At 42.5% G+C, this 27,286-nt stretch overlaps 2 protein-coding genes across 22 annotated transcripts in view; one reads left to right on the top strand and one right to left on the bottom strand.

Annotated features, from left to right (window-relative positions):
* Window positions 1-27,286, bottom strand: part of MCF2L2 (MCF.2 cell line derived transforming sequence-like 2) — a 260,280-nt gene that overhangs the window by 75,183 nt on the left and 157,811 nt on the right. Inside the window, exon 15 of the mRNA XM_034662062.1 lies at window positions 22,724-22,809. Within this exon, the coding sequence (XP_034517953.1) occupies window positions 22,724-22,809 (86 nt within the window). The remainder of the gene's footprint in view (window positions 1-22,723; window positions 22,810-27,286) is intronic.
* On the top strand, window positions 1,390-20,685 carry B3GNT5 (UDP-GlcNAc:betaGal beta-1,3-N-acetylglucosaminyltransferase 5). 21 transcript variants are annotated; one of them, XM_034662153.1, is made up of 5 exons: window positions 1,390-1,730; window positions 2,464-2,559; window positions 5,652-5,758; window positions 13,905-14,031; window positions 16,778-20,685. In XM_034662153.1, exon 5 carries the CDS (start codon window positions 17,090-17,092, stop codon window positions 18,233-18,235), a length of 1,146 nt encoding a protein of 381 aa, XP_034518044.1. In that variant the 5' UTR covers window positions 1,390-1,730; window positions 2,464-2,559; window positions 5,652-5,758; window positions 13,905-14,031; window positions 16,778-17,089; the 3' UTR covers window positions 18,236-20,685. The 21 variants fall into 21 exon arrangements, with proteins under 21 accessions (XP_034518044.1, XP_011218653.1, XP_019651368.1 ...); XM_011220351.3 differs by lacking the exon at window positions 2,464-2,559; XM_019795809.2 differs by lacking the exons at window positions 2,464-2,559; window positions 13,905-14,031 and adding an exon at window positions 6,484-6,614 and having other exon boundaries at window positions 16,781-20,685.

The raw sequence follows: 27,286 nt of genomic DNA, 5'->3' as shown, positions 1-27,286 counted from the left end.
TCCTTCTCCGTGCTGTTCAAATCAGCATCGCCACTATCACCTATTTTTATTTCCAACTAGTTTCAGAATTTTCGTACAATCCCTCCCAATAAAAAGAAACATGAGTACTTTGTTCTATACCATCAAGTCTATCATCCTCTTCCTCTCCCTGTGGGGTGGGATAGGGAACCAGCCTGCCGCAGGAAATGCTCCCAGATGGACAAAGGAGGCTCCCAGGCTGCTGCCCCCTTCCCTGCGTGGTGTGTGTTCTGGTTCACTCTGCTGGGCCCCCTCTCCCATCCACATCCTCTCCCCTCCCCCAACCACAAGCCCTACAACCTCTTACAGACCTCCTGACTCACTTTTGAAATCGTTTATCTGTCTGTGGTGTCTATGTGTAAAGAGAATGATGTAAATATGTGATTTTTAGATGCGTTTTTCAATGTTTGAGTCAGTTTGTATTTCTTGCAGGTACAGCCCTATGTGTTCACACAGATGGAAAACGGGGGGGGGGGGGGGACCCTNGGGGGGGGGACACCTGTGTATATGGACCTGGTTCCAAATGACCTGAAAGGAATATAATGGTAAACGAACATTTGGACATAAATAGAACAAATACATATGACTGCTGGGGGGGGGATTGTATGTGGAACCACAGTCGGGGTTTTATTTCCCATAGATAAAGAAGGGAGGTGATTTGCACTGTACAAACAGTGAATCAGCTTATGTATGGGTCACTGTCGGTGACCCTTACAAATCACATTGTATTACTATTTCTGTATGTGGTCCGACATGCATATGGCACTATGATCTCTTAGCAATGCTAAGTCATGCTCTCTACTGATAATATATGAAAAGAACTGCATGATTGAAAATACGGTGAAGAGCTTAAAGAAAGCAATTACAAAACTTCATAAACTCTAGTTTGAAATAACAAATACAACGTTGTTTACAGTTTCAAACTCTGGTTCAGTAAAGTACTTTTAACCCATTACCTGTCTTATTGCCTTTACAATAAGAAAACCAAAGCTTTTATTTTCTTGAAGTATTTGGGTTAATGTTTTGTTTTCTGTCATGTTCGGAAATATGTACAATTACAAAATCATTCAAAACATTACCTGTTAAATGATAATGTTTTTTCTATTAGGAGAAGGCTAGAACGTTTCGCGGACAAGAAACCAAAACCATAAAGGATTTATTTATAATCTCTTTCCTTATTAGAAATTTATATTCTCCTGATTTTGTCCAGTTACGTGCATGAAGTATTTTGAAAGGGGGGAAACAACTCAAAGGGGCCATTCTTGCGGATTCTTGCTCAGTCGATCTCAATTAACCGAAGAGGCGGTAGGGTGTGTACTTCCTGGAGTCGTCAAGCACTAACAAGAACTGACTGGGCGGGACCCATCACCTTCAGCAACCAGCCGAGTTGGCGGTGGAGGCGCGGGCCACGCTCGTCTTTGGCAGTGAGCACCAAAAGGTGCAGGAAACGTGCCCTGGCCGCGCCGCAGGGGAGGCTCCCGGCGGCCGCACCCCCACCCTCCGCCGGGAGCCCCTGATTGGGCCCTCCCCTTCAGCCGGCTCCAGCCCGCCCCCGCCCGGGGAAGGTAGCCGAGTTCAGCACTGGCTGCCCAGTCCCGGCCCAATTATTTAAAGCGGGCAAGTTTTGTTCTTGAGACCACCGACTTTCGCTCCGATGCCAGGAAGAGAGCCGACCTCCGACTTAGGAGTTTAAGGAGCTGGGCTTGGACTTGGTGAGTTTTGCTTTAAGCCCTCTTTGAATTTGAGCTGGCCTTGAAGGTAAAATCATTGGGGCGCTGGTGATCCCTCCCCAATTGTATTTTTAAAAAGGAACTGCTGTAGCGAAGCTTACTTAGTTTGATGTAAATCAGAGTTTTCTTCTGTTGTGACCTAGGCCCCAGAAGCTCAAGGCATAAGTGGCGTGACAAGAGATCTTTTAAAAGGACTAGCCTGCCCGTAGAACTCTTGAAAGGAAAATCAGATGATCAGAGAACTACAACTCAGGCAAAACTTACCCACCGTATATGCATAACTGTTGCGTGTTCTGAACGAACGGATCATTAGTATAACAAATCCTACTTCCTAATGAAAAGTGTATCGAGACCAGTTGTTTCATATGGAATTCATATGTGCGATCAATCGTACGATTTAAAAAAATGCTGTGCAGCCCACCGCACCCTAACCGAGGGCCCTCGTGGGTGGAACTGTTGTCTTCCCTTCCGGATCACTAAGTGGGGAATTTCTGGCACACTTGGAGCGATAAATCTCTGCTCCGCGGCTGGTTGGTTCTTTGTGCCGGGGACTGCAGCCGGACTCCCGAGGTCCGCAAAGAGTGCTCCGGGCCGCCTAGCCTCTGCCCCGCCCCTGCCCGGCACGGCAGCCCCACTGCGCCGCGCCTCCTCACCGGAGCAGCTCTCGGGCTACGGGGAAGGAGACTTGGACTCTCTTTTGCTTTCTTTGGACCAGGAGAGGTCTCTGAGGGGCCAAGAGGGAAAGAAAGGGGAAGAGACCCGCGAGGAGGTGAAGGCACGCCCGTTCGCATGGGTAGCTCCAGGACTTAAGGTTGGAATGCGCGCCGGGGCCAGGGCGCACGGCTGGAGCAGACACCCGGGCCTCGGCCCTCTGCTCTGGCCTGGACCGCGAGCGGCCCAGCCTCGGGAGGCCCTAACCGCCACGGGGCAGGGTTGCCCGCCGTCCGCCAGCGCGGCGGGGAAGGGGAGGGCGCGTTCCCTCATCCGAGCGTCTTTGTTCGCTCTGGCCGGCGGGCGCGGGCGCCCGGCAGCCGACACCCCGGCCCGAGCGCCGCCCGGGTGCGGCAGGTAGGTTGAGGGCCCCGGAGCTCCAGTTGGGGTTAAGTTTCCCGGGGCCCAGCGGGTTCCTCCTTCCCCGGGGAGCTCCCGCAAGGCGAGCGGAGGGGGTCGCCGCGCGGGGATACCGAGGCGGGCCGGAGCGCGGGAGCCCGCGGGCGAACGCCGCACCCTGCGGTCCCCGGATTTCGGATGGGGTTTCCCAACCGTGCTACCATCCCTGGGTTGCAGGGGTGAAATCGGGTAGAGAGTGTGCATCGGGCTGGAAATTAGGAAGCCGCCAGACTGGGGAAACTTTCGGCGAGTTACTGACTAGGGAAATGGAGACAAGGAAGTGGGCAGGCAGGGGAAACTGGGAAAGGAGACCTCTTGTTACCGGTAGGTCTTGGCCACTCTTTTTTTAACTGACGAATTTTATTTTGTAACCTGAAGTGGCAGCCGGTTGCTTACTCAGATACAATATAGGTCAAAGTAGTAACTTTTCATCCGATTCTAACTACACAGCCTATATTTTTTTCTTATCCAGTGCTGGTTTTCATAGGTTATGGGTCATGTTAAAGGGTCACCGATGTTGTAACCGCACAGTGGCTGCTGGTGGCTTGTAGCTCATATTTAGGGTAATTCTCTGATGGAAGTACATCCGTTAGAATTGAATTTGTTCCTCTGTGCCTTTATTTTGGGAACTTTGCCCGGTCCCTATGGGGGAAGGGAGAGGGACTTGAGAAACTGAAATTGACCCAGAAAGGATGCTCAAAGGTAGTTGTGTTCCGTGGTAGCACTGAACAGATGCCCTCTTGGACTTTCTGAAAGGGACAGTGCTGATTAGCAGCTCAGGTTTCAACTCTCTCAAAAGAAACTTAATGGTAGATTTTATATCTTGTCACAGGGGAGGGGGGACTGCTTTTTGGTCAACTCTTTTTTAATTATTTTTGTAAAGCAAGATAAATTTGATACCTGAATGTTTACATTATATACTTCATATGACCCTTCTCTCTTCTGCTTCTTCTCTGCCTCCCTTCCCCTGCTCCTACAGGCACCCTCCATTTATTGAGCGCTGGGAAGCTAAAGCTGAGGCTGACTCCCTCTAACTCACTTCAGTTACCCTGGGGCTCACCCTGACACCCTCTGATGGAGATGAGAGTGAGGACAAGGGAAAGTTCTAGCCACAACTCAGAGAAGCTGTTTCTGAGGAATGAGGGGTGATTAGGAGGCATAAGTGTATTACACATAAATAAATGTCTTGCCCAAACAAAAAAGCCCCCCCAAAACCTCAGATGGTAGAGAATAATTTTTAAAATACAATGCAGGCTCTAGCAAGTAAAAATGTCACATTATATTTCATTAAAATGGAGATCAAATTCCCCTTTTATAGAAGATTGACTCAAATAAGGAGATTGTAGGAAAGTGAAATAACTTGCAAATTCTTAAATATAGAACAGCTTGAATAATAACTCTTGGGTTTTGAAATGGGTCATCTTTTAAAATGGGTCACTTTGGCTGGAATCATTGCACTTGGTGACTTTCAAATTGTAGGTAGAGTTCTGAGGACCAACTGCTCCATAATCTACGTAACAGAACATTAGGATGTTGTAGAAAGAAACTGGGAGAAATTCAGAAGTGGTCTCTTCCCAGTGTAACAATGTAGCCTATCTTTTTGGAATTTTGTACGTGCTCAACTGAATTGCTCTAAGCTTTGCATTTTATAGCACATTATGCCTTTTTTGGAATATTGCCATAGCCATTATTTTATTCCATTGTTAGAATAATCTTGTTAGGAGCTGCATATATTGTGTCTATGTTCCAGAAATTAAGGCACAGCAAATTATTATAAGAGCTCTTCCATTTGCCAGCAAACATTTAGCCAGAACAATGCAAATCCAGGATATTTTTCTTCTAGTATGCATATATATAGGAGGTATAAGAATCTTTGTACTGAAAGATAAGAAACTTGATCAGGTGAGAAGTAAACTTAGAATAAATAAAAGCGATTTTTTACATTTCAGTGCTGGAAATTCAGAGACTGGCTTTCATCTGTAACTTATTTTTTAAGATTTATTTATTTTCTGTAGTGAAGGCTTTGATCCTAGAAGCCAGTTTTCTATAGAAAGGAATGTTCTACCATGTCTGGAGGGAATAAGCCCCTAAAAGTCCAAGTTCAAAATACTACTGCATAGCTTAAGATCCACCTAAGATTTCATAGTTTCTCTCTTTATTCCTTTTCCTACAGTGTTTTCTGCAACTCTTTATAGTGCTCTAGCAAAGCAAGTTAAAAAGCTGACTCAGCTTGGGTTTCCTTCTCCATAATTTACAGGGCCTTATAATCTTTTGTCTGTGTCATCTTTGTAGAAATTTTTTTTTAAGCGCTTGTGGGAACCATATTGTTCTTTGCTGTCAAAGATAATGGAAAGGCATGTTCAGCCAATTAGTAATGATACTTCTGTTCTGAGTCTCACCAGTATTTGGGATGTATGAAGTGCCCCTTAGCAATCAGATCGGTATTTTTAGAAACTTATATCTAATGAATATTTTTTGAGAAGAAGAATATTAGTGTATAGCTTACCATTTTGAAAGGTAACTAACCCCTAAAGAATACCAGTTACTAACTACAGCATCATGTTACAGATGCATGAACAATTTCTAGAGAAAGGAAATTAGCATAGATTGAACACCTGATTTGGACCACCCTTTGTCAAATAAATGGTCTCAAATGATCCTCAGAAAAGACTGTGGCACATGGTTTAGAGAGAAGTCAAGTTCATGTGACCAGTAAATGGAAGCAACAGAATATAAGTCTACTTTTGTTCATGTTCTAAGACTCTGGTTTTTCTGCCCATGTGCCTTGATCAGGTCCATTTTCCAGATTGCACCAGAACACTTGCTTACTCCGTTAGGGGGTTCTACGCTGGAAACATCTCTGAAGCTTTCCCTGCGTCCTGCCTATGGCCTACTACACAGTATGTGGTAAATTCATATTTGTTGAATTAATTAAATGTAGGCATTACCTACTTTCAGGGCTGCTCAATATAATCCCTGGAATAGGTCGGTGTTTAATAAATGATAGTTAACTTGTTATAGTAAATGTTGATTGAGACAGAAATGTTATATATACCTCTTACATTTTATACCATTATTTTTTGTACTCTGTAAACCCTCAATCAAATGTTATTTCCAAATATAATATTTAGAATGGGACACATGAACTGCCATTGGACAAGAAGCTTGTATATCTAGCTCACATAATAGGTTTATATCAGGTTATAGTGTCACCCTATTTTTATTTTATTTTTTTTAAGATTTTATTTATTTTTATTTAGAGAGAGAGCACATGTGCGGTGAGTGGTGGGGGTGGGGGAGGAGCAGAGGGAGAGGGAGAATCTCAAGCAAACTCCATGCTGAGTATTGAGCCCACTGCAGGGCTCGATCTCCTGACCCTGAGATCATGACCTGAGCCGAAATCAAGAGTCAGACACTTAACTGACAAAGCCATCCAGGCACCCCTGTGACCGTATTTTTAAATCACTATTTTTCATATTATAATTTTATCTCAGCTGTACCTTTCAATTCATCCAATACTTACTCATCGAATATTTGCTTGAAACATCCTGAGTCCTATACTTTTTACTCTCCTCTCCTTCCTTCTCACCTCTTTTTGACTCCCTTCTGTCCTTAAATCCTCCAGTCTTCTTTGTGGAAGAAAGACGTTATGTACCCAAAGGACACAAACTCATGAGGTCACTTTTGCCATTCTCTTATGCTACTTGGACCAAGAAAAGGAAGGAGAGAAAATTGAGATGGAAGGTTAAAGAAAAGGTGGGTTACAAAGAAAGGGTGGATTACAAAATGCAAGTGATAGTAAAATGTAAATGACTCCAGACTTCAAGGAAGCAGATTCGTTGCCTTCTTGGGTGTTTCTCCTGTCCCTGCCGCACACACTTCCCTGCCCTCCCATCCTGATAGAAGCTCCAGGAAAAGCAGCTGGCCAGTGCCAGGGAGGAAGGCAGGTGTGGAGCTCAGGGACAGAAACTGGAATCCATCAGCTGCTTCAGAGCTTCCATGGGTTCTGGAATTTTGGAGGTTACATGGTCAGCCCCATGTCTGGATGCCTCAGTTTCTCCAGCAACACAGGGAAAGCCTTCTCCCTCATAGGTTTTGTTGTGAGGCTTAAAGAGTTTCCATAGACCTAAAGCAGTCAGAATAGAGCCCAGAGCACTGTAAACACTCCCATGTTAGCAACTGTTGCTAGAGTGGGCAAAAGGAGAAGTTTGTTTCTTAACTAGGCAAGAATAAAACTGACAAGAATTGTATTTAAAAGAGCAAGCAGCCCTGTCAACACAAACAACTATGCCTCAGGAATGAATACAGAAGGCCAAGCTTAGAAAAGCAAATGTTTGACCACTCTGAGACCTACTTTTATTTCTGCTTTTTTGTTTCAAATTCTGTTACTGGGAATTTTCAGTGACTTTTAACATAACTCCTCTAAAATATAAAAATTATAGTCCCTCGCCACCAGTTTCCTTAGTACTTGTCTTAGGGCCTCTCTTTACTTGTTTGTTCATTTGGCATTTCCTTGTCTTTTTATCCCCTATAACTGGCAAACAGAAATCTATACCCATGTTTAACTGATAAAGAAACATATAATTTTGTTTATATGGGGGGGAACTTGTTACTGGATTCACATTGTAGGTTTTATAACTAATTTTTCCCTCTGCCCCACATCCATGCTTGCTAGAAGTTGGAATTTAAAGTCTTTGGCTACCACTGAATCAAGAGCTAACTCTATAAATGTATTGTTTGTGGCTGTATCTGCCAATAGCTTGAGCTAAATTTTCATAGCTCAAGTCACAGCCACAAAAACATCTAAAGACAGCTGTTGGGTAGAATTTTTCCTTTTTTTACAGGCCTTGTATTGGAAACACTCAAATATGAAGTAAAGAATAAAAATATCAATTGAGGGAATATTTAATTTTTCTCACTTAAAATGTGAGTTGTAAATGCAAACTTTGGGTTGTTTCCTTCCTTTTTGAGCAAACAGATTAGGCAATTTTTACTAAACAGTACCCACTTGTGTTACTCATCACCAATGACTATAACAAATTTCACTGAGAAAAATGTAGGCGATCAAACTATAGCCTTTCTTGTAAATTTAGGGCTAAACCTGATTTCCTTTAACACGGCAACTTGTCTCTTGAGGATTGGTCCTAGCTCTCTTTAACAGGGAATAGATGATTAGAACAAGCCAGGAAAACAATACTTAGAGCGTAGAACAAAATGCTATCTGAAGATGGACAGAAAATGTCGTATTTATTTCCTCTGAGTTATGTAGGACAGGAACCAAAAACTGTCTCATATGGAATTATACTATAAGTAATACAACTTTAAATATAGAAGGTTGAAGTACTCAGGCTTTTTTTTTTTAACTTACTTACTTAAGGAGCATCCTTAGTCTACAGTTATATTTTTATGACTTTTAAGTTTTGTGACCTAAATGAGTACCTCCCTTGCCTCTCCCTGACAGTCAGTGTGCTTTACAGAGGGGATGGAGAGGGTTGGACAGCCTGGGGACCAGGAAGAGGAGGCCCACGTGGGGATGAGAAGGGACAACGTGTGTGATGTCTTCTCCTTTTTCTGCGAGGCAGGAGGTGAAGCCATCAGCTAAGAGTGAGGGGCACAGGCTTTGGAAGAGGACGAAGATTGAGTATGGTTGATGAGGGGAGGGGACAGGAGAGAGAGAAGGTCCAGGACAAGTGAAGGATGGTCACACAGCACTGAGCCCTCTGCCCACAGCTAGATACTGCCATTTGTAGTGATGCCGAATGCCCGGCACGTTATGCCTCCCCTGCAGCCTGGTAGGTATTGCAGAAGTTGAAGAAGGCAGGAGGGACCCGAGGTCTGGGGTTGTTGGGGTGGAAGGGCAGGAACCAGTGAGAAGAGGGCAAAGGCGCCAGATGATTCTGCCTCTGAGACAGGGAGGTGGGAAGAAGAAAGATCAGGCGATTGCTGTGGGGTTCAAGCGTTAAGGAGCAGGCAAGAGGTGGGCAGAGGATTCTGGGTGAATATTTAGAGGTCGGAGTTGAAGAGCCAAGGGACTGGAGAGTGAGTGGACTGGAATTTGACATTTCAGAGGGAATGCAGTTGTTAGGTGAAGCCACGTAAATGAGTTTCTTGCTGGTAAGTTGTCTTGAGTGTGTGGGAGGTTACGTGAACAGAATGGTATACCCGTTATAACATAAGGGCTCCTTAGACTTCTGTATGTTGCATGTCTGCTAAGTAAGATTGGGAAATATAGTTTCTCTACGATTAGATGTTGGTGATATATTACAACAATGGCCAGAAACAATGGTCAAGAAACCATACAGTTGGAGACAAAATCAATACATTTTGAATTCAAACCCAGGGCTTTCTCTAGTTCACATTCCTCAGCCTTCAGGTGTCAGATTCAGTGTTGCTCCTCCTGGAAGATGCGTCCCCTGCTCCAGCCACCCCCATGGCTCCCCACATGGCTCCCCACACAGCGCCCGCTGTTTGCCCCACGGCTCACCTCCCGCATGGGGCTTGTCTGTCCTGCCCTCCGACTATCACCCTCTACCCGTTCCTTACCCCATTTCAATTTTCTGTGAACTAGCCCTTTAAAATAGTACTTTTTAGGGGGCACCTGGGTGGCGCAGTCATTAAGCGTCTGCCTTCAGCTCAGGGCATGATCCCAGAGTCCTGGGATCTAGCCCTGCATCAGGCTCCCTGCTCCACTGGGAGCCTGCTTCGTCTTCTCCCACTCCCCCTGCTTGTGTTCCCTCTCTCACTGGCTGTCTCTCTCTCTCTCAAATAAATAAATAAAATCTTTAAAAAAAAATAGTACTTTTTAGAAGAAATAACCATCTGAAGTTTTACGGAATTTGTACAGTATTCTCTTTCATTTGTCAAAAGATACTACCTAGTCCTTGAATTCAAACCAGTGCAAATAAATTGAGATGCCACATAAATATATGCATGCATGCACACGCGTAAAATAAAATACATGCACGTAACATAAAATAAGATGCTTCCTTTTTCTTTGCCCCCTCCCCCTCCTCCTCCCCCTCCTCCGTCCCCGAGTTTACTTCCTCCGGGGCCTCTCTGCTCCTCTCTGGTCCTGGAGGCTCACTGGCCTCACAGCAGCCCCCTTCCTAATGCTCAGAGTGCTCCCTGCTCCCTGCATCTGCAGTCCCGCTGCCTCCTCCAGTCTCACCTGACCCCTGACTGCTTCACCTGCTGTCTCTCAGGCACCTCCCGCTCAACACCAGCCGAACCCCAGGACATGCTCCCTCCTTGCTCCTAACTCAGGAAACCAGTCTCCCCTCCGCTGTCGTTAATGCTAGAAACTGGAACTCCCCCCTCCTCCTTTCCTCCCATCCCAGGCCACTCATCAGATAGCGCTGGGTTTGTTTTTCTCAGAAGGGTTTTCATTACCTCTGACCTCCTTCCTCACTTCCCCCACCCTAGACTAGGCCCTCCTGGCCTCATTCTGCATCAGCGTGAGGCCCCCGATGGAGCGGGGGGCCCTATCTCCAGGCATCCCACATCCATCCTGCATGCCACCACCAGATTAGTCCCTTTCACATAGCGCTTAGTACATATTGACAAGGCACTTATCATTAAAAACAAAAAACCGAAACTTCTGTGACTTCTTGCTGCCCTCGGCACACACCGACTCCCCTGCCTCATTTTCAAGGTCCCCCATAAGCAGGCCCCGACCTCCCGGCTTTCAAATATATGCCTGTATCTCAAGTATTTGCCGTGTTGTTATGTTTTTCCTTTCCTGACTGAAACAGATTGCTTCTCTTCCTGTAACCACCTAAATACTGTTCATCCTCAGGCCTTCCTATCCTGCTGTCACTAATCTCTATTACCAGGGACTCACCTTTTTTGCCTAGAGTTGGTATCATCTAAATTAGTGCTGTGACACTGTCTGCACTTTACTGTGATCTGCTGATTACTGCCCATGAGAACACGGGCATCATGAGTCTTGTCTCAACTAGATGGCAGATGCTTTCAGAGAGGAGACTATAAAATACTACAGCATGACTCCCATCACGCCCAATTGGCATAATGATTCCATAACAAATACTCACATACTTGTGGGATTTGTTGAAACTTTGAACAGTGAGGTTGTTTGACTTGAACTTAAAGTGCAGGCCTCGCTATCTTGATTAAAACTTCAAAATTTTTATCAGGTTTTGTATAATATTTTAGGATTACTAAAGTAAACCCAAGAAAGAAATGGGTTACCAGTAAGAGCAAAGGAGAAAAAAATCAGAGGTCATTTACGGTAACTTGTAGTACCTAGTTTGTTCCGGAAGAGTTGAAAAGAGTTCTCTTATGAAGAAATATTTTTGAGTAACAGTGGGGCACGGCTCCCAAACTGAAAAGCATCTGGGGCAGGCTCAGCCACCTTCTTTTCTGATGTTCCTATTCTACTTCTATTCTTTATTCTGCTGGCTGCTTCTCTCTATTAGGAAAGAGAATACTGAGAGTATCTGTTCCCTCTTTTCAATCCAAATAGAAGCAAACCCAAGTTATAGTCCAACTGTTTGCATACAGGTCTTGCTCAATGAAGGAGGGGTTACATCCCAATAAACCCACTGTAAATTGAAAATATTGGAAGTCAAAAAAGTGTTTATACACCTAACCTACCAAACATCATAGCTTAGCCTAGCCTACCTTAAATGTGCTCGGAACATTTATATTAGCCTACAGTGGGGCGAAGCACCTAACACCAAGTGTATTAGATACTAAAATGTTGAATAGCTTATGTAATTGAATACTGTGCCGAAAGTGAGAAAGAGAACGGTTGTAAGTGTAGTGGTTATTTACCCTCATGATTGCCTTGCTTACTGGGAACTACAGCTGGCCGCTGCCCAGCATCGCCAGAGAGTATCGTACGGCATATCACTAGACTGGGAAAAGATCAAAATTCCAAATTTGAAGTATGGTTTCTACTGGGTGCATATTGCTTTCACACCGTCATAAAATAAAAAAATCATACGTTGGGGACTGTCTGTATTTGCCTCTGAGCATTTCTTTGTCCTGTTCTCTCTTGTGGTCTTTCCTGTTTCCTACTTCCAGCAGACTCTGAAATCATCTGTAATTTTTACATCCCCGCAGTAACAATACATTGACATTCACCCCCGATCTGCAGATGAAGTCACCAAATCAGAGTGCAGGGAGGGTTGCCCGAGGTTACACAACGAACCCGGCCCCAAACGGGGTAGCCCTGGAGCTCGCAGCCTGTGGCCTGGTCCCTGAACTGCCCATTTGTGCACACAAAGGAAGCTGCAGGCACAGCGTTCTGGTGGGGATGGTTACTGAGCTCACGGGCATTATCTGGCTCCTTTGTTTCCTGGCAGGCCCAGCATTTTCTTTCTCCAGGTCGGGCAGGCCTGTGGGTTTCTCCGCAGCCCCCTCCCCTGCACGTTGGAAGACAGAAGCTAGAAGATGTGCTTTAGATGAGCTTTAGACTCTGTGTGACCCGGAAGAGCAGTTGTCGGTTGCATGTGCGTGGCACCCATCAGCAAAGCCGGGGCTGGTGGGCAACACAGTTTGGTTGTAATGAACGAGTTTAGACCATGGAGGTGCATTTTGCTTCTGGTTGGGCAATGCCACCTAGTGACTGTGTTCAATTTGGAGGAGTTCGGGTGTTCTTTTGTTATAAAAGAAAAGCTGGGTATTGCGAAAGAGTAGTTCACCTTTCCTAATCTTCCCCTCATCAGATCAGTCCTATCAGTGGGGTTTGGTTATGATTGGTATAAATGATAGCTAAACAATTCAAGCTGCTGAGATTGGAGAAATCTTGTTTTAGAATTTCACATGCTGGGGCGCCTGGGTGGCACAGCGGTTAAGCGTCTGCCTTCGGCTCAGGGCGTGATCCCGGCGTTATGGGATCGAGCCCCACATCAGGCTCCTCCACCATGAGCCTGCTTCTTCCTCTCCCACTCCCCCTGCTTGTGTTCCCTCTCTCGCTGGCTGTCTCTATCACTATCGAATAAATAAATAAAATCTTAAAAAAAAATGTTAGAATTTCACATGCTGTTCTGAACCTATATAAGTAGTGTGGGTTGTTGGCTTTGTGACAGGTTCTTTGTCATTTTTCAGAAACTGTTTGACTCTTTGAGGTCAATGGGGAACAGGTGAAGAAATATAGGGAAATAAGGTAAATACATATGTGGCAGGGGTGGGAGCAGGGGGATAAATGCATGTTCTGGGCTGGCTGCTAAAATGCACGGTAGCAGCAGAACACACCAATCAGAGGAGTAATAGGCCCCATTCATGGAGAGATACTGGGGCCTCTGTGAGTCAAGTCTTTATGTGGGTGTTGGAGGAGTTAGGCCTGTGGGCTGATTGTCTAGCAAGCAGCTCAGACTTGTAAACAACTGGGAATAGGTGCAAAGCGAGCTAACGTTGCAACATTACTAGCACAGCTGCTCAGAAATGAGAAGCTAGTTTTGCCTGTAGTTCCAAAGGTTACTCTCCTCTTTGTCTCTTTCCCAGGGTCTGTTGGAATAGAAACTGCAGATTAGTTTCAATTGATAATTTTCTTAAAACTCTTAAATAGTTACGGGATCTTAAAATCTGCCCTTAAGAATTCTCTGCTGCTTTGCATTAAGCCTCCAAGTCTAGAGGCAGAAGGGGATATCCGCCCTCACAGGGGGACCCTTATCGAAGCGAGCACTGTTAAGTCCAAGAGGAAGTGCCCCCTCCACCCACTGAAAGTGATTCTGCAAAGTTTAGGCAGATGCCACCATCAGAAACTGATATTTTCCGCTGTCTTTTCCATTCTACTCTAGAGGATTCGGTCCTCCATGACCAGCCAAACTAAGAGGGGAAATTTCTGATACTGATGTATCCCTTACAGTAGTATTTCTTGCTTTTTTGATGGTAAAGCACATAAAAAAATATATTTTACACCCCAACCTGAAGGCACATATCCATAAAACTGAAAGTTTCACAAAATGATACTTAAACGACTTTCAGGGCACTATGCCATTCTCTATTTTGTTCTTTTTCTTTTTTAAATACTGGTTGTGACTTCCTGAGAGGCACTAGCAAGTTTTAAAATCTGTACCCTAGGGGATAAGATGATTATCTCTGGACAAAGTCTCCGTGAGGGTTGGCTCCGATCTCCTACACTCCTTGCACCTTTGCACGCCTGGTCTTTGCTGTTATCAGCCCAACATGGAGTAACTTCGGCAGACAGGTAATACGGCTGTATTTAAAGGGCCAGAAGTTGGGAGGAAGTCCCACAGCCAAGGTTAGGCCCGTAGAGCAGGGTGCTCTCAGTGTATGCAGTTGGTTTTATAGCGGGGCTCAAGGACAGAGGACTTAAGGTTGAGATCTTTGGGCACAAAAGCAGGGCCTTTTCCCTGGGACTTGTGATGTGGGCTCAGCTACCCAGCCAGCCTGGAATGAGTGCAGCTTGCATGGTCTTTTTCCTGTCAATCTGTTGAAAGCTCAGGAGACTGATATGTTAACCCTGAGGGGAGAGACTACTCCAGGCAAAAGTATGTATCTTACTTTGGATAAGCACTGGGGACAGAGTCCTTGAGGACGGGAGGTGCTGTCTCCTAGTCATGAAAGAAAGGAGAGGACATGTGACTGACTGGACCTCCCGACCCTAGTTCTTCCCAAGTGAGCAGCTGTTTGAGTGAAAGGTGGCTCCACACCTCCATGGTTCTTTGCACCAACATTCAGAGAATGCCTACCTGGTGTCAGGCACTGACCTAGATGCTGAGGGTAGGGTGTCTACGACATCGTGCCTGACATCACGGAGTTCCCAGTATAATTGGGGGAGGCAGTTAAATTAAAAAGTAAGTCCAGGAAGATGGGTGCAAGAATGTGCTGTGGTAATACAGATAAGAATAATCTTTGCTGGTAGTGCTAGAGGGTGGCCTCAATTCTGACTTCCCAGAAAAGGATACCAGTGGAATTTACTGAAGATTAGAATACTTCTTATTCGCAAGGGGAGCAGGGCTCACCAGGCCACAGGACTGCTGGTACAAAGTCTTCCCTGTATGAAATAGCAAACAGGGCCGAGTTTCCAGCCAACACTTTGGTACTGACAACTAGTTGAGAGCATCTAAAGGGGGTGAAGGAGCTCAGTTAGTCTCATGGTTAGATCTGAGCTTTAGAAAAATCACTCTGTAGGGTAGAGGATGTGTTGGTCAGGGATCATTGTGGCTGCTGCACTGGTATGGGTGAGAAGTGATGATAACAGGAAGAGAGATTTAGAAGAAGCAATTCACAGGATTAAGTAACTGGATATGGAATGGAGGAAAAGGAGGACTTCCAGATCTGTGGCACAGATGCATGAAGTGCAGTCAGACACAAAGAAAGAAATGGCAACAGCAGGTTTTAGGGGAGAAGACAGTAGAAGGGGCTAGAAATGGCATTTGAGTGTCCCTCTGTACAAGGTAATTATCTGCCTCCATCTATATATTTATGTACATTCCCATTTAATTTACATAAACACTTTGAGTTAATTGGGGTTATCCTGGAATTTCAGATTTCTGGGTTAGATGGATGCTACTGAGCAGAGGAAGAGCCGTCACTGGTGTTCACATTGCCGGGCTACAAAAACAGTGCTTTTTGGCTATAACCCTGTGGCTTCCTGGTTTGCATGTGCTAAATTTGTGGGACCTGTCGCGTTTCCAAATGAAAAAGAACAGGAAAAAGATGACTATACAGATGTGGGGCTCACAACGTCATTTTGGTTAGAGATGCTTTTGAGCGATGCTTTTGAAATTGTATTTCAACTACTTGATTTACAAACCTTGATTTTTTTAAAACAAAATCTTACTGTTATTCCTGTCTTATTTGGGGCAAGCTTTAATGAATTTTAACTGTTACGAACTTTTCATCATTCATCTATTTTGCCTTGAAGTATACACAGGCATAACCTTGGAGATACTATAGGTTTGGTTCTAGACCAACCGTAATAAGGCAAATATCATGGTAACGTGAGTCAAATGAATTTTTTGATCTCCCGGTGCATATAAAAATTATGTTCACACTCTATGGTAATCTATGAAGTAGTGCAATGGCATTATGTCTAAAAAAATATACATATTAAAAATACTTTATTGCTAAAAAATGCTAACCATCATCCAGGCTTTTACCGAGTCACCGTCACCTGATCACAGATCATCACTACAAATAAAATAATGACAACCTTTGAAATATTATGAGAATTACCGAAACGGGACACAGAGACATAAGGAGAGCAGATGTTGTTGGAAAAATGGCAACCCCCTGCTTGACGCAGGGTTGCCACAAACCTTCAACTTGTAAAAAAGGCAGTATTTGCGGGGCGCCTGGGTGGCACAGCGGTTAAGCGTCTGCCTTCGGCTCAGGGCGTGATCCCGGCGTCATGGGATCGAGCCCCACATCAGGCTCCTCTGCTATGAGCCTGTTTCTCCCTCTCCCACTCCCCCTGCTTGTGTTCCCTCTCTCGCTGGCTGTCTCTCTCTCTCTGTCAAATGAATAAATAAAATCTTTAATAAAAAAAAAAAGTAAAATTAAAAAAAAAAAAAGGCAGTATTTGCAAAGTGCCATAAAACAAGGCGTCCCCGCAGCTCCTTTCATCCTGGCTGTGTTGCAGTTCAGTATATTGCTGGACACACCCATGTGAGATTGTGAACTTTAAGTGTATAGGCTGATAGCCATTTGGGAGGCTTTTTATTTTTTAAGGTTGAGACAAGGAAAAGGCCTCTGTATTCTGAAGGGGAGGACAGTAGAGAGTGAGTGGTTCTTTCCCTTTCCCTATCCTTTCCCCCACACCCACCAAAAAATAAATACCTGTATGTCTCTACGAAATACTAGCAGCCTTATCACCTTCTGTCCATATCGGGCAAGTTACATTTCATTTTTAAGGAACGAAAAATAGTTTCTTTCTTTTTGGTCACTCTCCCCCGTTCACTGGTCATCTTTTCTCTTCCTGACTCTAGCAGGTGGCACTTGACTCTCACAGAAAGAAGCGTATGGACTAGTTACCTGAGGCCAGTCACCTAACTCAACGAAGGATGCCGGTGTGGAAACACTGTGACCTGCCCATGTTCTCCTCCTACTGGGCATTCCACTCTTTCGCAATCTCAGAAAAAATGGTATGAAAAGAAAATATTTTGTGAACCAAGAAGCTCCTACTTTTTTAATGACGAACATGTATTAAGATGGACATCTGTTCTCCACAATACCAAGTTCTACGCTCTCGAAGGAGCAAGCGCCCATTTAAAACCAATCCTAAGTAAAAACAGAGCTGCATGGATGTCAGAATGTTTGTGAGTGGCAGGAGAGTTAAAAAATGGCAGTTTGTTCATTTATTTGCCACTTGTTTTATACTAAGCCTCATGGTTTTTTGGGGACCCATCGATAATCACATTGTGAGCCATATGAAGTCCTACTCTTACAGATACCTCATCAATAGCTATGACTTTGTGAATGATAGCCTGTCTCTTAAGCATAGTGCGGATGGGGCTACCCACTATCAGTACTTGATTAACCACGAGCAGAAGTGTCAAGCACAAGACATCCTCCTGTTACTGTTTGTAAAAACCGCTCCTGAAAACTATGATCGACGTTCTGCAATTAGAAAAACGTGGGGCAATGAGAAGTATGTTCAGTCTCAACTTAATGCCAACATCAAAACTCTGTTTGCTTTAGGAACACCTTCTAACCCACTGACAAGAGAAGAACTGCAAAGAAAACTGGTCTGGGAAGATCAGGTGTACAGTGATCTAATCCAGCAAGACTTTGCTGATTCTTTCTATAACCTTACTCTTAAATTACTTCTGCAGTTCAGTTGGGCAAACAGCTTTTGTCCTCATGCCAAATTCCTTATGACTGCTGATGATGACATATTTATTCATATGCCAAATCTTATTGAATACCTTCAAAGTTTAGAAAAAATTGGTGTTCAGGATTTTTGGATTGGTCGGGTTCATCGTGGTGCTCCTCCTGTTAGAGACAAACGCAGCAAATACTATGTCCCCTATGAAATGTACCAGTGGCCGGCTTACCCTGACTATACTGCTGGAGCTGCCTATGTGATCTCCAGTGACGTAGCCGCCAAAGTCCACGAGGCATCACAGACACTTAACTCTAGTCTTTACATAGATGATGTGTTCATGGGCCTCTGTGCCAATAAAATGGGGATCGTACCACAAAACCATGTGTTTTTCTCCGGGGAAGGTAAAACTCCTTATCATCCCTGCATCTACAATAAAATGATGACATCTCATGGGCATGTACAAGACCTTCAGGACCTCTGGAGGGATGCCACAGACCCTAAAGTCAAAACGATTTCAAAAGGGTTTTTTGGTAAAATATACTGCAGGATAATTAAGATAGTTCTCCTTTGCAAATTGACCTATATGGACACATATCCTTGTAGGGCTGCCTTTGTCTAACAGTACTTGAATGTTGTATGTTTTCACTGTCACTGAGCCAAACCTGGATGAAAAAACTTTAGATGTTTGTTGATACCTTAAGTGAAATGAATATGAAAAAACAAAGAAATATTTTGAAAACCCAGTCTATCAGAATGTTTCTTTGATTCTAGAAGCTATTCGGTGTAACTTATCTACTTCATTGCCTAAATTCATTTCAAGGAATTTATACTTAGAAAAGGCTTATGAAGACAAAACTAAAGGGAAATTCAAGTTCTCACTCGATGCCATGTGAATATTTGAGGCATAGAGAAGTTAATTAAGGTGCCTTGGTGTTAGAGTAACTGCTTTTGGAAAATACCAAGTGAATGTATAGTACAACATTTCAAAGAAATGAATATATTGTCGGACCAGGTTTACAAATTAGTTTTTATTAGAGAGCACTTGACTGGGGGAGATGTGGGCAGGGAGGATTGGCATAGGAGAAAGTACTTGAACCTGGTAGAAGAAGGTTCCTCTTCTTCAGAGGAGACTTAGAAAAATGTACACGATTTCTTTATAAACAGCCAAATCACTTTTTGTCACATCCACATAGCTAATTTACCTAGATAGTATTAGAGTCATTTAAAATATATTTATGTCTTTTTTTCAAAGTGTAATATGAAATTTGAGCTGTCATTCACTCTGCCCTAACTGGTACTCATGTAAATTTTTTAATTATTAGAAATGAAGCAAAACATGGGCCGTTTGTTACTCACAGGGTCTTTCTCTAGGGAGAAATCATTGTTAATTCAAATCAGCCAATTTTAATGAATTTTTCAGCTGGTTTTTAAACATTCAATATCGGTCTGTTTTTAAGGTAGTTATTTGAATGTAGTTTGCACAGAGGAATATAATAATGGAGAGGACTTCGAAAAGAAAGAACATTAAAAGCTTCTTTTCTCCTTTTCTGTAATTTATAAAATAAAATTCTTGGTGTGTAAATTATTGTAACAATGACTAAAATTAGCCTACCCCTCCCCAACAAGGTCTCGTAAACCACAGTACTTTATCAGATTTTAAAACTGAGAGCATTCAACACCAAATCAAAGCTATCCTATCTTTAAAAAAATCAGTTCTTTCATCAAAATGACTATCAGAGATGTAATCAACTTTGAAATACTTCACACTTGAAAGCAGAATGAAGTGGTAGAAATGTCACCAGAATGAGGTTTAAAATATTTGTGAAGCTTCCTATTCAAAGAGCTATGGCTGAGCTCTAAAAGTGTAAGTTGCATTTATCTTACAGAGCAGGATAGAAATGTGGTCATGATGCAACTACCTCCCCTCACTACAAAAAGAACTAGGTGATGTCTATTGTCCCAAGGATTATATGACGTCCAAAATGGTGACTTCAGCAACAGCAGCTGAACTGATTATATGAAACCTGTCTCTCCACAGAGGTGCCTGTTAGGGAAAACCAAGATGTCTCATCTCATTAGATGAGGCCTGAAACATGCAGAAGAAAACAGAACGAAAAAAATTCTTGGTAAACACAACTGGAGGATGATATAATTTTTTGCAGATAGCTTTTTAATGTTTACAGAAATTTTTTGTTAATTTTTTTTCTATTTTGAAAATTGAGGCTTGTTTACATTGATTGCTCAGATAATTTAGAATTTTTAACTAATGTCCAAAACTACAGTGTCAACCATTCTGGGTTTGTAGTTACTTTCAGAGTAGGTTCAGCGTTTTTAGATCATGACAGTTTAAATTTTCTGACCAATTTTGAAACATGTAGATAACAAAGTCACATTTTGACAAAGCTGGTTTATAATTAATTTTTATTAGTTGATTCTTTAATAACCATTTGCCTTTTGGCCATACACACCCTGTGTATCTATACTTGTACCTGTTTAAATTTTCCATTGGTTGAAAACGTAAGTGTCTCTCTGGCCATTGAAATGATCTTGTTTACAGCAGTAATTTTGTGAAACAATTATTTATTTGCAAAAAAGCTCTCCTCGACTGTGCTCATCTTTTTATTTTTGCTTAGAATAGAATGGAACAGCTTTAAATTTAAAGGAAATATGAAGGCACTTCCTTTTTTAATAAGAAGGAAATTGCTAGATGCTTCCTTCATTAGATTTAAAGTACTGAGAAGAATATTTGTAAATAAAAGGATTCCAGCCTTTTAAAAAAGAAGGAAAAACTTTTTGGTGCTCTAATGCAGGGCTGTCTCAAAAATCGTCAACAAAGGGAAGATAAACTACCAGCCTGGATGGTCACTTGAGTAGACGATGGTTGTACACAGTGTTATTGCTAAAAACTTTTTACCTCTTGGTTGGTTTGCATCTTTTTTCCATATTATTAATTTTATACCAGTATGTTAAATATTTATATTATTTGAATTTTGCTCTTGTATGGCAAAATAATTAGTGAGTTTTTAAAAATAAATCTGTGATTTCCAATAAACAACTTGAAAATTGTCAGCAGATGTGTACTTTCACAAACTTTTCAAACTCCTGTGCGAACACCGTTTGTTTATATTATCAACTTGTTCTGTTTAACGTCAGGGAGGTCTGTAGCACACAATCTTAATTCTGCTGCTGTTCAGACTTGCTGCTATGCCTGGGATAGAGGATTATCGTGTCCTCTGCCGTGGAGCCACCTAAAATGCTTCTTTGGTTTGTTAAATGACTTATGTTGGAATGTCTAGGTTGGGGGAATTCTTCTATTTTCTAGTCGATTGTTCAGGAAAGAGATGAAAACCCATAGCTATGGAGCCATCAGATACCATTGTAAGGGTCATATTTTCCTTTTATTTGATATCATTAGGTGTTGGAAGGTAGGTTCAAAAATTGCTCAAGTCTTTGAAAGTCAGGAACGTTCTTAGGCCTGCTTCTGTCTGAGTGCTGCGTCAGTATATTTGTACATAGTATGTTCTCCTCTGCTTTTCACCCAATTCCTGCTCAGTTCTTAGTCTAAGATATGGTGTGATTCAGTCTGTATATGTTTTTAAAATTTGAAAGCATGTGATTTTTTTGGTTGTAGATACTCTTTTGCACCAGACCTCAAAGGCTCCTTACTGTCTTGAGCATCAAATCTAATCTTCGACCTGGTTCCCAAGGCTTTACGGAATCTTCCTTCCCTTCTTTATTCCCCATAGGTTATTTTTCCCACCACCACTATCATCTGTCACAAATCTCATTCATGACCACACCTTGTGTAAGTTAACCAACAGAACATCATTTCTCCTGGACCTATTGAAGTCTTGAAAATCCAACCCTAACTGTGCTCTTCCGTTAAGCATCTCTTCCTGCCCTCCTCCCAAAATATATACTTAATCACATATATTACTGTGCTACCTACTAATTGTTTCATGTGTTTTTTCCTAGCTAAAATAGAAGTTCTGAAGGTAGGGACTGTGCACAGTGCTATCACATAGTGCTTAAAATCATTATTTTTTTTCCTGGGGCGCCTGGGTGGTGCAGTTGGTTAAGCATCTGACTCTTGATTTCAGCTCAGGTCATGATTTCAGGGTCATGAGATCCAAGCCCCGAGTCGCGCTCGCTCCGTGCTTCACGTGGAGCCTGCTTAGGATTCTCCCTCTCCCTCCTCCCTGCTCACACTCTCTCTCTTAAAAAAAAAAAAAAAAAAAAAGGTACGCTGTCACTTAAAGGCAACAACAGAACACATTGCCAAGTGGTGCTTTTCTGAGACAACCCAACTAAAGACAGTTTCAGTTATGCTGATGTGGGCCATTTACTATAACTGGGGGAGATAACATTTCAGTCGGTAAGAGCCCACATGTTTCCTTGAGTACACCTTAAAGCGAAAGAGTATAAAGTAGACTAACTAAACTAATACGGGCTTTAATCAAGCAGGCAAGTTCCTAAAGACATTGGTTCATTTATTCTACAAGCATATTTTGGAGGCCTGCTAAGAGCTAAGTATTATCATAGTCCCTGGGCACAAGAGTGGCTCATAAGTCACTAAGCAAAATGGTGTGGATATAAATAATGTGATGATTGCTAGAATAGAGCTAATGATGGAGATTCTGAGTATAAAGTTTTTTTGTTTTTTTTTTAACGCATTTCCCCTATGCTTTTGGTGGTTAACACCCTAATTTAGGCTTTCTGAACTGCAGAGTAGTCACATGCATGCAAATACCTTCCTGTAGTCCAAAAATAGCATTAAATTTGTATAAACTGTGTCTTTGGGGAACCTATTCCCTTTAAATACTTTCAAACCAATAATTCAATCTATCAACATTAGTTTACATTTACTATTTTCTATTTTCTTGATAATTCATTTTTTAAAATACTTGCTTTATAAGTCATGTGCATCTCTTGCTTGTTGCTTTTATGAGATCTAGGAGTTTATTCTCAGGTACGTAAGTGAAGGTTAGTATAAATATGTGCTTTTATCGGGGAAAAATGAGTGATGAGATTTAAAACAGGACACCCTCCCCTTTCCCCGCCACTCCAAGGAGTTAAAACTACTCCTGCAGGGGATCTGCAATCTTACCTTGTGGGGGAAAGATTTTCAGGACTGCGGAGCTGCTCTGGCTCAGGGTTCTCTCCATCATGACTGCTTTCCAGTATTTCTTCATTCTGAAGTGACAGAAATTTTGGTAAGACTGTCTATTTTATTTGGGGGTTGTATATTTTTCTTTCCCTCAATTTATTTGTTTTGTTTTCAATGTTCAGGTCCAGTCCCTCTTCTTTCTCTTTCTTGGGTTTTTCCCAACCTCTCTGCAAATCCGTTACAGTTTGCCCTTCAGGCTTCCTTTTGAAACAACAAAAACTTTCTCAAAAGCAGGGATCGTTTTTTTTTTTCCTTAATAGTGAACGGCTATTAATATGGTAATCTTCCTTCCTGGTTGACTCACAATAAAGATTCAGAGTTTGAGCTAAGGGGAAACAGTGAAGAGATCATTTGACTCAATATCTCCTTTTTTTTTTCCCCACTGGGGGTAAGAAATGAGGATCTGGAGAAGTTGCGACCTACCCAAGGCCAAAGAGCTAAAGACAGAGAAGAGATAAACCCAGAGTCCACTTTCACAGGCTGCTAATCACAAATCCATTCTAGGGTACTGCGTCCTGGAGCACCTGGTCCCTTAGGCTGTACAGATTGGTACAGGCTTGAAGCCAGCTAGTGGTTGGCTCACTACCTGCCAACTCTGAGACCTTGGGCAAGTTCACTGAACCTCTCTCTGCCTCAGTTTCCTCCCCTAGCACATGGACCCCATGGTACTATCTACCACACAGGGCCAGGATCTTTTTCAGAATATTAGGCATTTAATTCTCAAAAAGAGGCAAAACTACTCATTTTACTTTCAAGAAAATACAGTTTTAACAAGGGAGTGAATTTGTATAACATTGATAGCACGCAGAGTATCTTAAAGATATTGACTAATAATGAACAAGAAGATAATTAGCCAGCATTTAAATTCTTCCTGCCTGCCATGTTCTGTTTAAATGAGTTATTTTATACTGTCACAAAAAGGAGTATAGATTTTGAAAGGGCCCGCTTGCAAAAGTATTGTTTAAGGAAATGTAATGAGTATATGTTTATGTAAATTAGAGCTGGAAGGTGAAGGATGAGCTTCCCCCAGACTGAGAACAGATGAGAAGTCTCCTTATAAAACAGGTGAGAGTGATAGGCTCTCCGCTGCTTGTTGACAATGCAAAAGAGGCCTCTCACTGGATTAACAGAAAGCAGTCAAGGTAAGGTGGTTTTTATTATTCACAATGCCAACCACACAAACAGCAATACAAAAATGCTCAACAAATCAAAGAAAATCATGGATCTTTGATCTTTTTCACTGATGTCCTCCCAAATCTGGCATATCCAGAAAGCAGACGAACAAATAAAGGACTATTTGGGATACCAGTTTTGCATTCAGCTCTAAAATACAAAGGCAAACTTAAATTCCAAGTTCATATTTGTTTCTTTTAAAACAGGATATCATTTCACTAAGAATCTAAATTTTTAGTGCCCACTATTACATATATTTGACCAGATCCTAGTAGATATTTCTCATTTCAGTCAATATACAGAAGTAAATACCAGTTCCTGGATTCAAAGCAATCTAGTTATTTTCACCACATTACCAAAGCTCTTTCTTCACATTTTCTCTATAATGTTGAACTAATTACCAAGGCAGTTAATGTTACATCACATCCCTTTCTAGTTCCTCCCCTGTGACATTACTATGCCTGAAACACCTGTTGGACTTTGAGCTCTAGCCTTCTTTGTCTTTGGATCCCCAACATGTAATACGGGACCTTGTAAAGAGTAACCACTATTTCTAACCAAAATTCGTCTCACTGTAAAACTTGCTACGGTTTATAAAATGAATTGTGCTCTTTCCAGATATTCTGTTGGTCTATTTTAAGTGTGGTGTATTGTAGAGTCTTTTATTTCATGACAACCTAAGGGCGGACAAATAACAATGACTCAAGGTGTATAGGTATGGACTGTCATCTTTTACACTGAATGATGATGTCCTAATTTATGGACTTTGTCATGCATGAGACATGGGCTGGCTGAAATGCCTGGGCATGGACTTGGTTGTGTCAACCCACATGCCTGGGATCACGTGTCAGAAAGTTGGTGTCAGGGTAGAGAAAGAATCCTCTGTCGATCAAGTTTGATGGAATACAACACTGCTGCCATTGAGAATGTGATGGGAAGGATCCACAGCAGGTCTGGGTACTGCTTTAATAACCTGCAGGGAGGTAGTTAACTATACTGTATACCAATGTTTTGCTGAGGTTTAGACAGATTAGTTGCGTTCTAGTGCAGTAGCTTTCAAGGTCTGACCTTGCCCCACAAGAAAAACATCAAAACATACATACACACATATCGTGATTTATAATAAATATATATTTGATCTTGTCCTATTTCTGGTACAGATCTCCTAAAACTTGTAATTTCCTAAGTGATATGAGCCATGAAGTTTTCTTTTGTTATTCATAACAAAGTACTTTCAACCCCACCAGAGTTTATGTTAATAAGGTAACTTTTGGAAAGCACCAAAGGACGGGGCCTGATTGTCAGGGGAACCAACCACGTAATTAGAGGGTTGGAACTTTCAATTCCCCTGACCACCACCTCTTCCAGGGAGGGGAGGGGGGCAGAGATTGAGTTCAATTACTAATGGCCAGTGGTTGAACCTGTCATGCCTTTGTGATGGAGTTTCCTAAAACATCCAAAAAGAGAGCCTCTGGGTTGGAGAACACGTGGAGATGGGGGGTGGGTGGCTTGCTCAGAGAACATGGAAGCTCCATGTCCCTATACCTTGACCTACGCATCCCTTCATCTGGCTGTTCCTGAATTACATCCTTTTAAGATAAACTGGAAATCTAGACAGTATAATGTTTCTCTGAGTTCTGTGAGCCACTCTAGTAAATTAATCGAACCTAAGGAGGGGGTCATGGGAAACTGATCTATAGCAGGTGGTCAGAAGCACCAGTGACAACCTGGACTTTTCAAATGGCGTCTGAAGGGGGTCAGGGAGCTATCTTACAAGACTGAGCCTTTAACTTGTGGGACATGATTCTATCTCTAGGTAGACAGTGCCAGAATGTAGCTAATTGCTTGGTTGTGTTGGAAACACACACACACACAAAACAGACATACGTATAGCTGATGTGATATACTGTATTTTTAAATTAGGCTATCCCTGTTGCATTCTGTTCTTTTTCCTTATTTTTCGATGCTCCACCAAATTGAGTTCACTGTCACCACTGTGACCAGAACTTTGAAAACCACTTAGAGAGTGAAAAGAGCACAGATTCTTCATGTGAGAGGTACATCTGGGTGGCAATCCCTGGCTTATTTTTTGTTTAGAAGTGGCCTTGGGCAAGACTTCTTTGCACCTGAGGTCTCTCTCTGTAAAAGAGGACTCATTGTATCTGTATCAGAGGGTTATTGTGGTGATTTAAGATAAGGAATTAAAGTACTTAGTACAAAGAAGACTTGATAAATGGTACCTATGTTTGGCCCTTTAATATCTACTTTGTGAGAGATTAAAATAGGTAATATATGTAAAGCACCGAGGCACACTGACCTGCAGTAATTGTTGGACAGTTCCTACCTGCTCATGTGTAATAGAGACCCCGTATTTCTCACTAGCTGGGAGGTGTTGGCCAAGTCACGTAGGCTCCCTGGGCATCTATTTTCTTCTGTATAAAATGAGTGAGATGTGTGAATTGGCGATGAAACATTCCTCTGCTTATAATATCAAATACCAACATAAGTGCTATTGCTTCCCATTTTGAGATGAAAGCTAAATTGCAGTCAGATTACTTTGGGGAAGAAATTTAAATTAAGCTTCCTCAAAGCTCTAGAAGGAAGACCACATATTTAAATAAACGCTTGCTTTTTCAAATATTGGGTCTTTTGTTCCTTTTATTTTAAATAATTAACCAAGAAAATTGACCACAGACCAACCAACCAGTTGCTGCTGTATTTTCGTTAGAGATTCCTTAGGAGACTCACTGAATTATAAAATGATGCTTTTTAAGTTTTCTTTAAGATTTTACTTATTTATTTTAGAGAGAGAGAGAGAGAGAAAGAGCATGAGTGTGGGGAGGGGAGAGGTAGAGGGGGTGGGAGAGGGACAAGCAGACTCCACCTTCAGCACGGAGCCTGATGTGGGGTTTGATCCCATGACCTTGAGATCATGACCTGAGCTGAAACCAAGAGTCGGATGCTTAACCGACTGAGCCACGCAGGTGCCCCTAAAAGCAGAGCAACAAGTTCCTGTGGAGTCATATCCTATATTTCCCTCTGTCAACCCCGACTTAGAGTTGCCCCTAGGGTATCTCAAAGAGTAGATTTTCTCAGCCAGCTGGTGATATAAAAGGGAACTGACCCCTAAACCCCCCTACTGGAGAGCCAATCAGGTAGAAAAGCCCCTCCCCATTTATGTTCACTTTATTCTGAAGAAAAAGGGTGGCTGTGAAGGCAGGCAGCTGCCAACTTCCTCTCCCACTCCTCTGCTTGGGTTCCCTTTCTTGCTGACTGTCTCTCTCTCTCTCAAATAAATAAATAAACTCTTTAAGGAAGAAGCCCACATCC

This window comes from Ailuropoda melanoleuca, chromosome 1 (assembly GCF_002007445.2).
Source record: "Ailuropoda melanoleuca isolate Jingjing chromosome 1, ASM200744v2, whole genome shotgun sequence".
NCBI lineage: Eukaryota > Metazoa > Chordata > Mammalia > Carnivora > Ursidae > Ailuropoda > Ailuropoda melanoleuca.
Note: the sequence above shows the minus strand (reverse complement) of the source record. Positions and strands in the feature narration are given on the sequence as shown.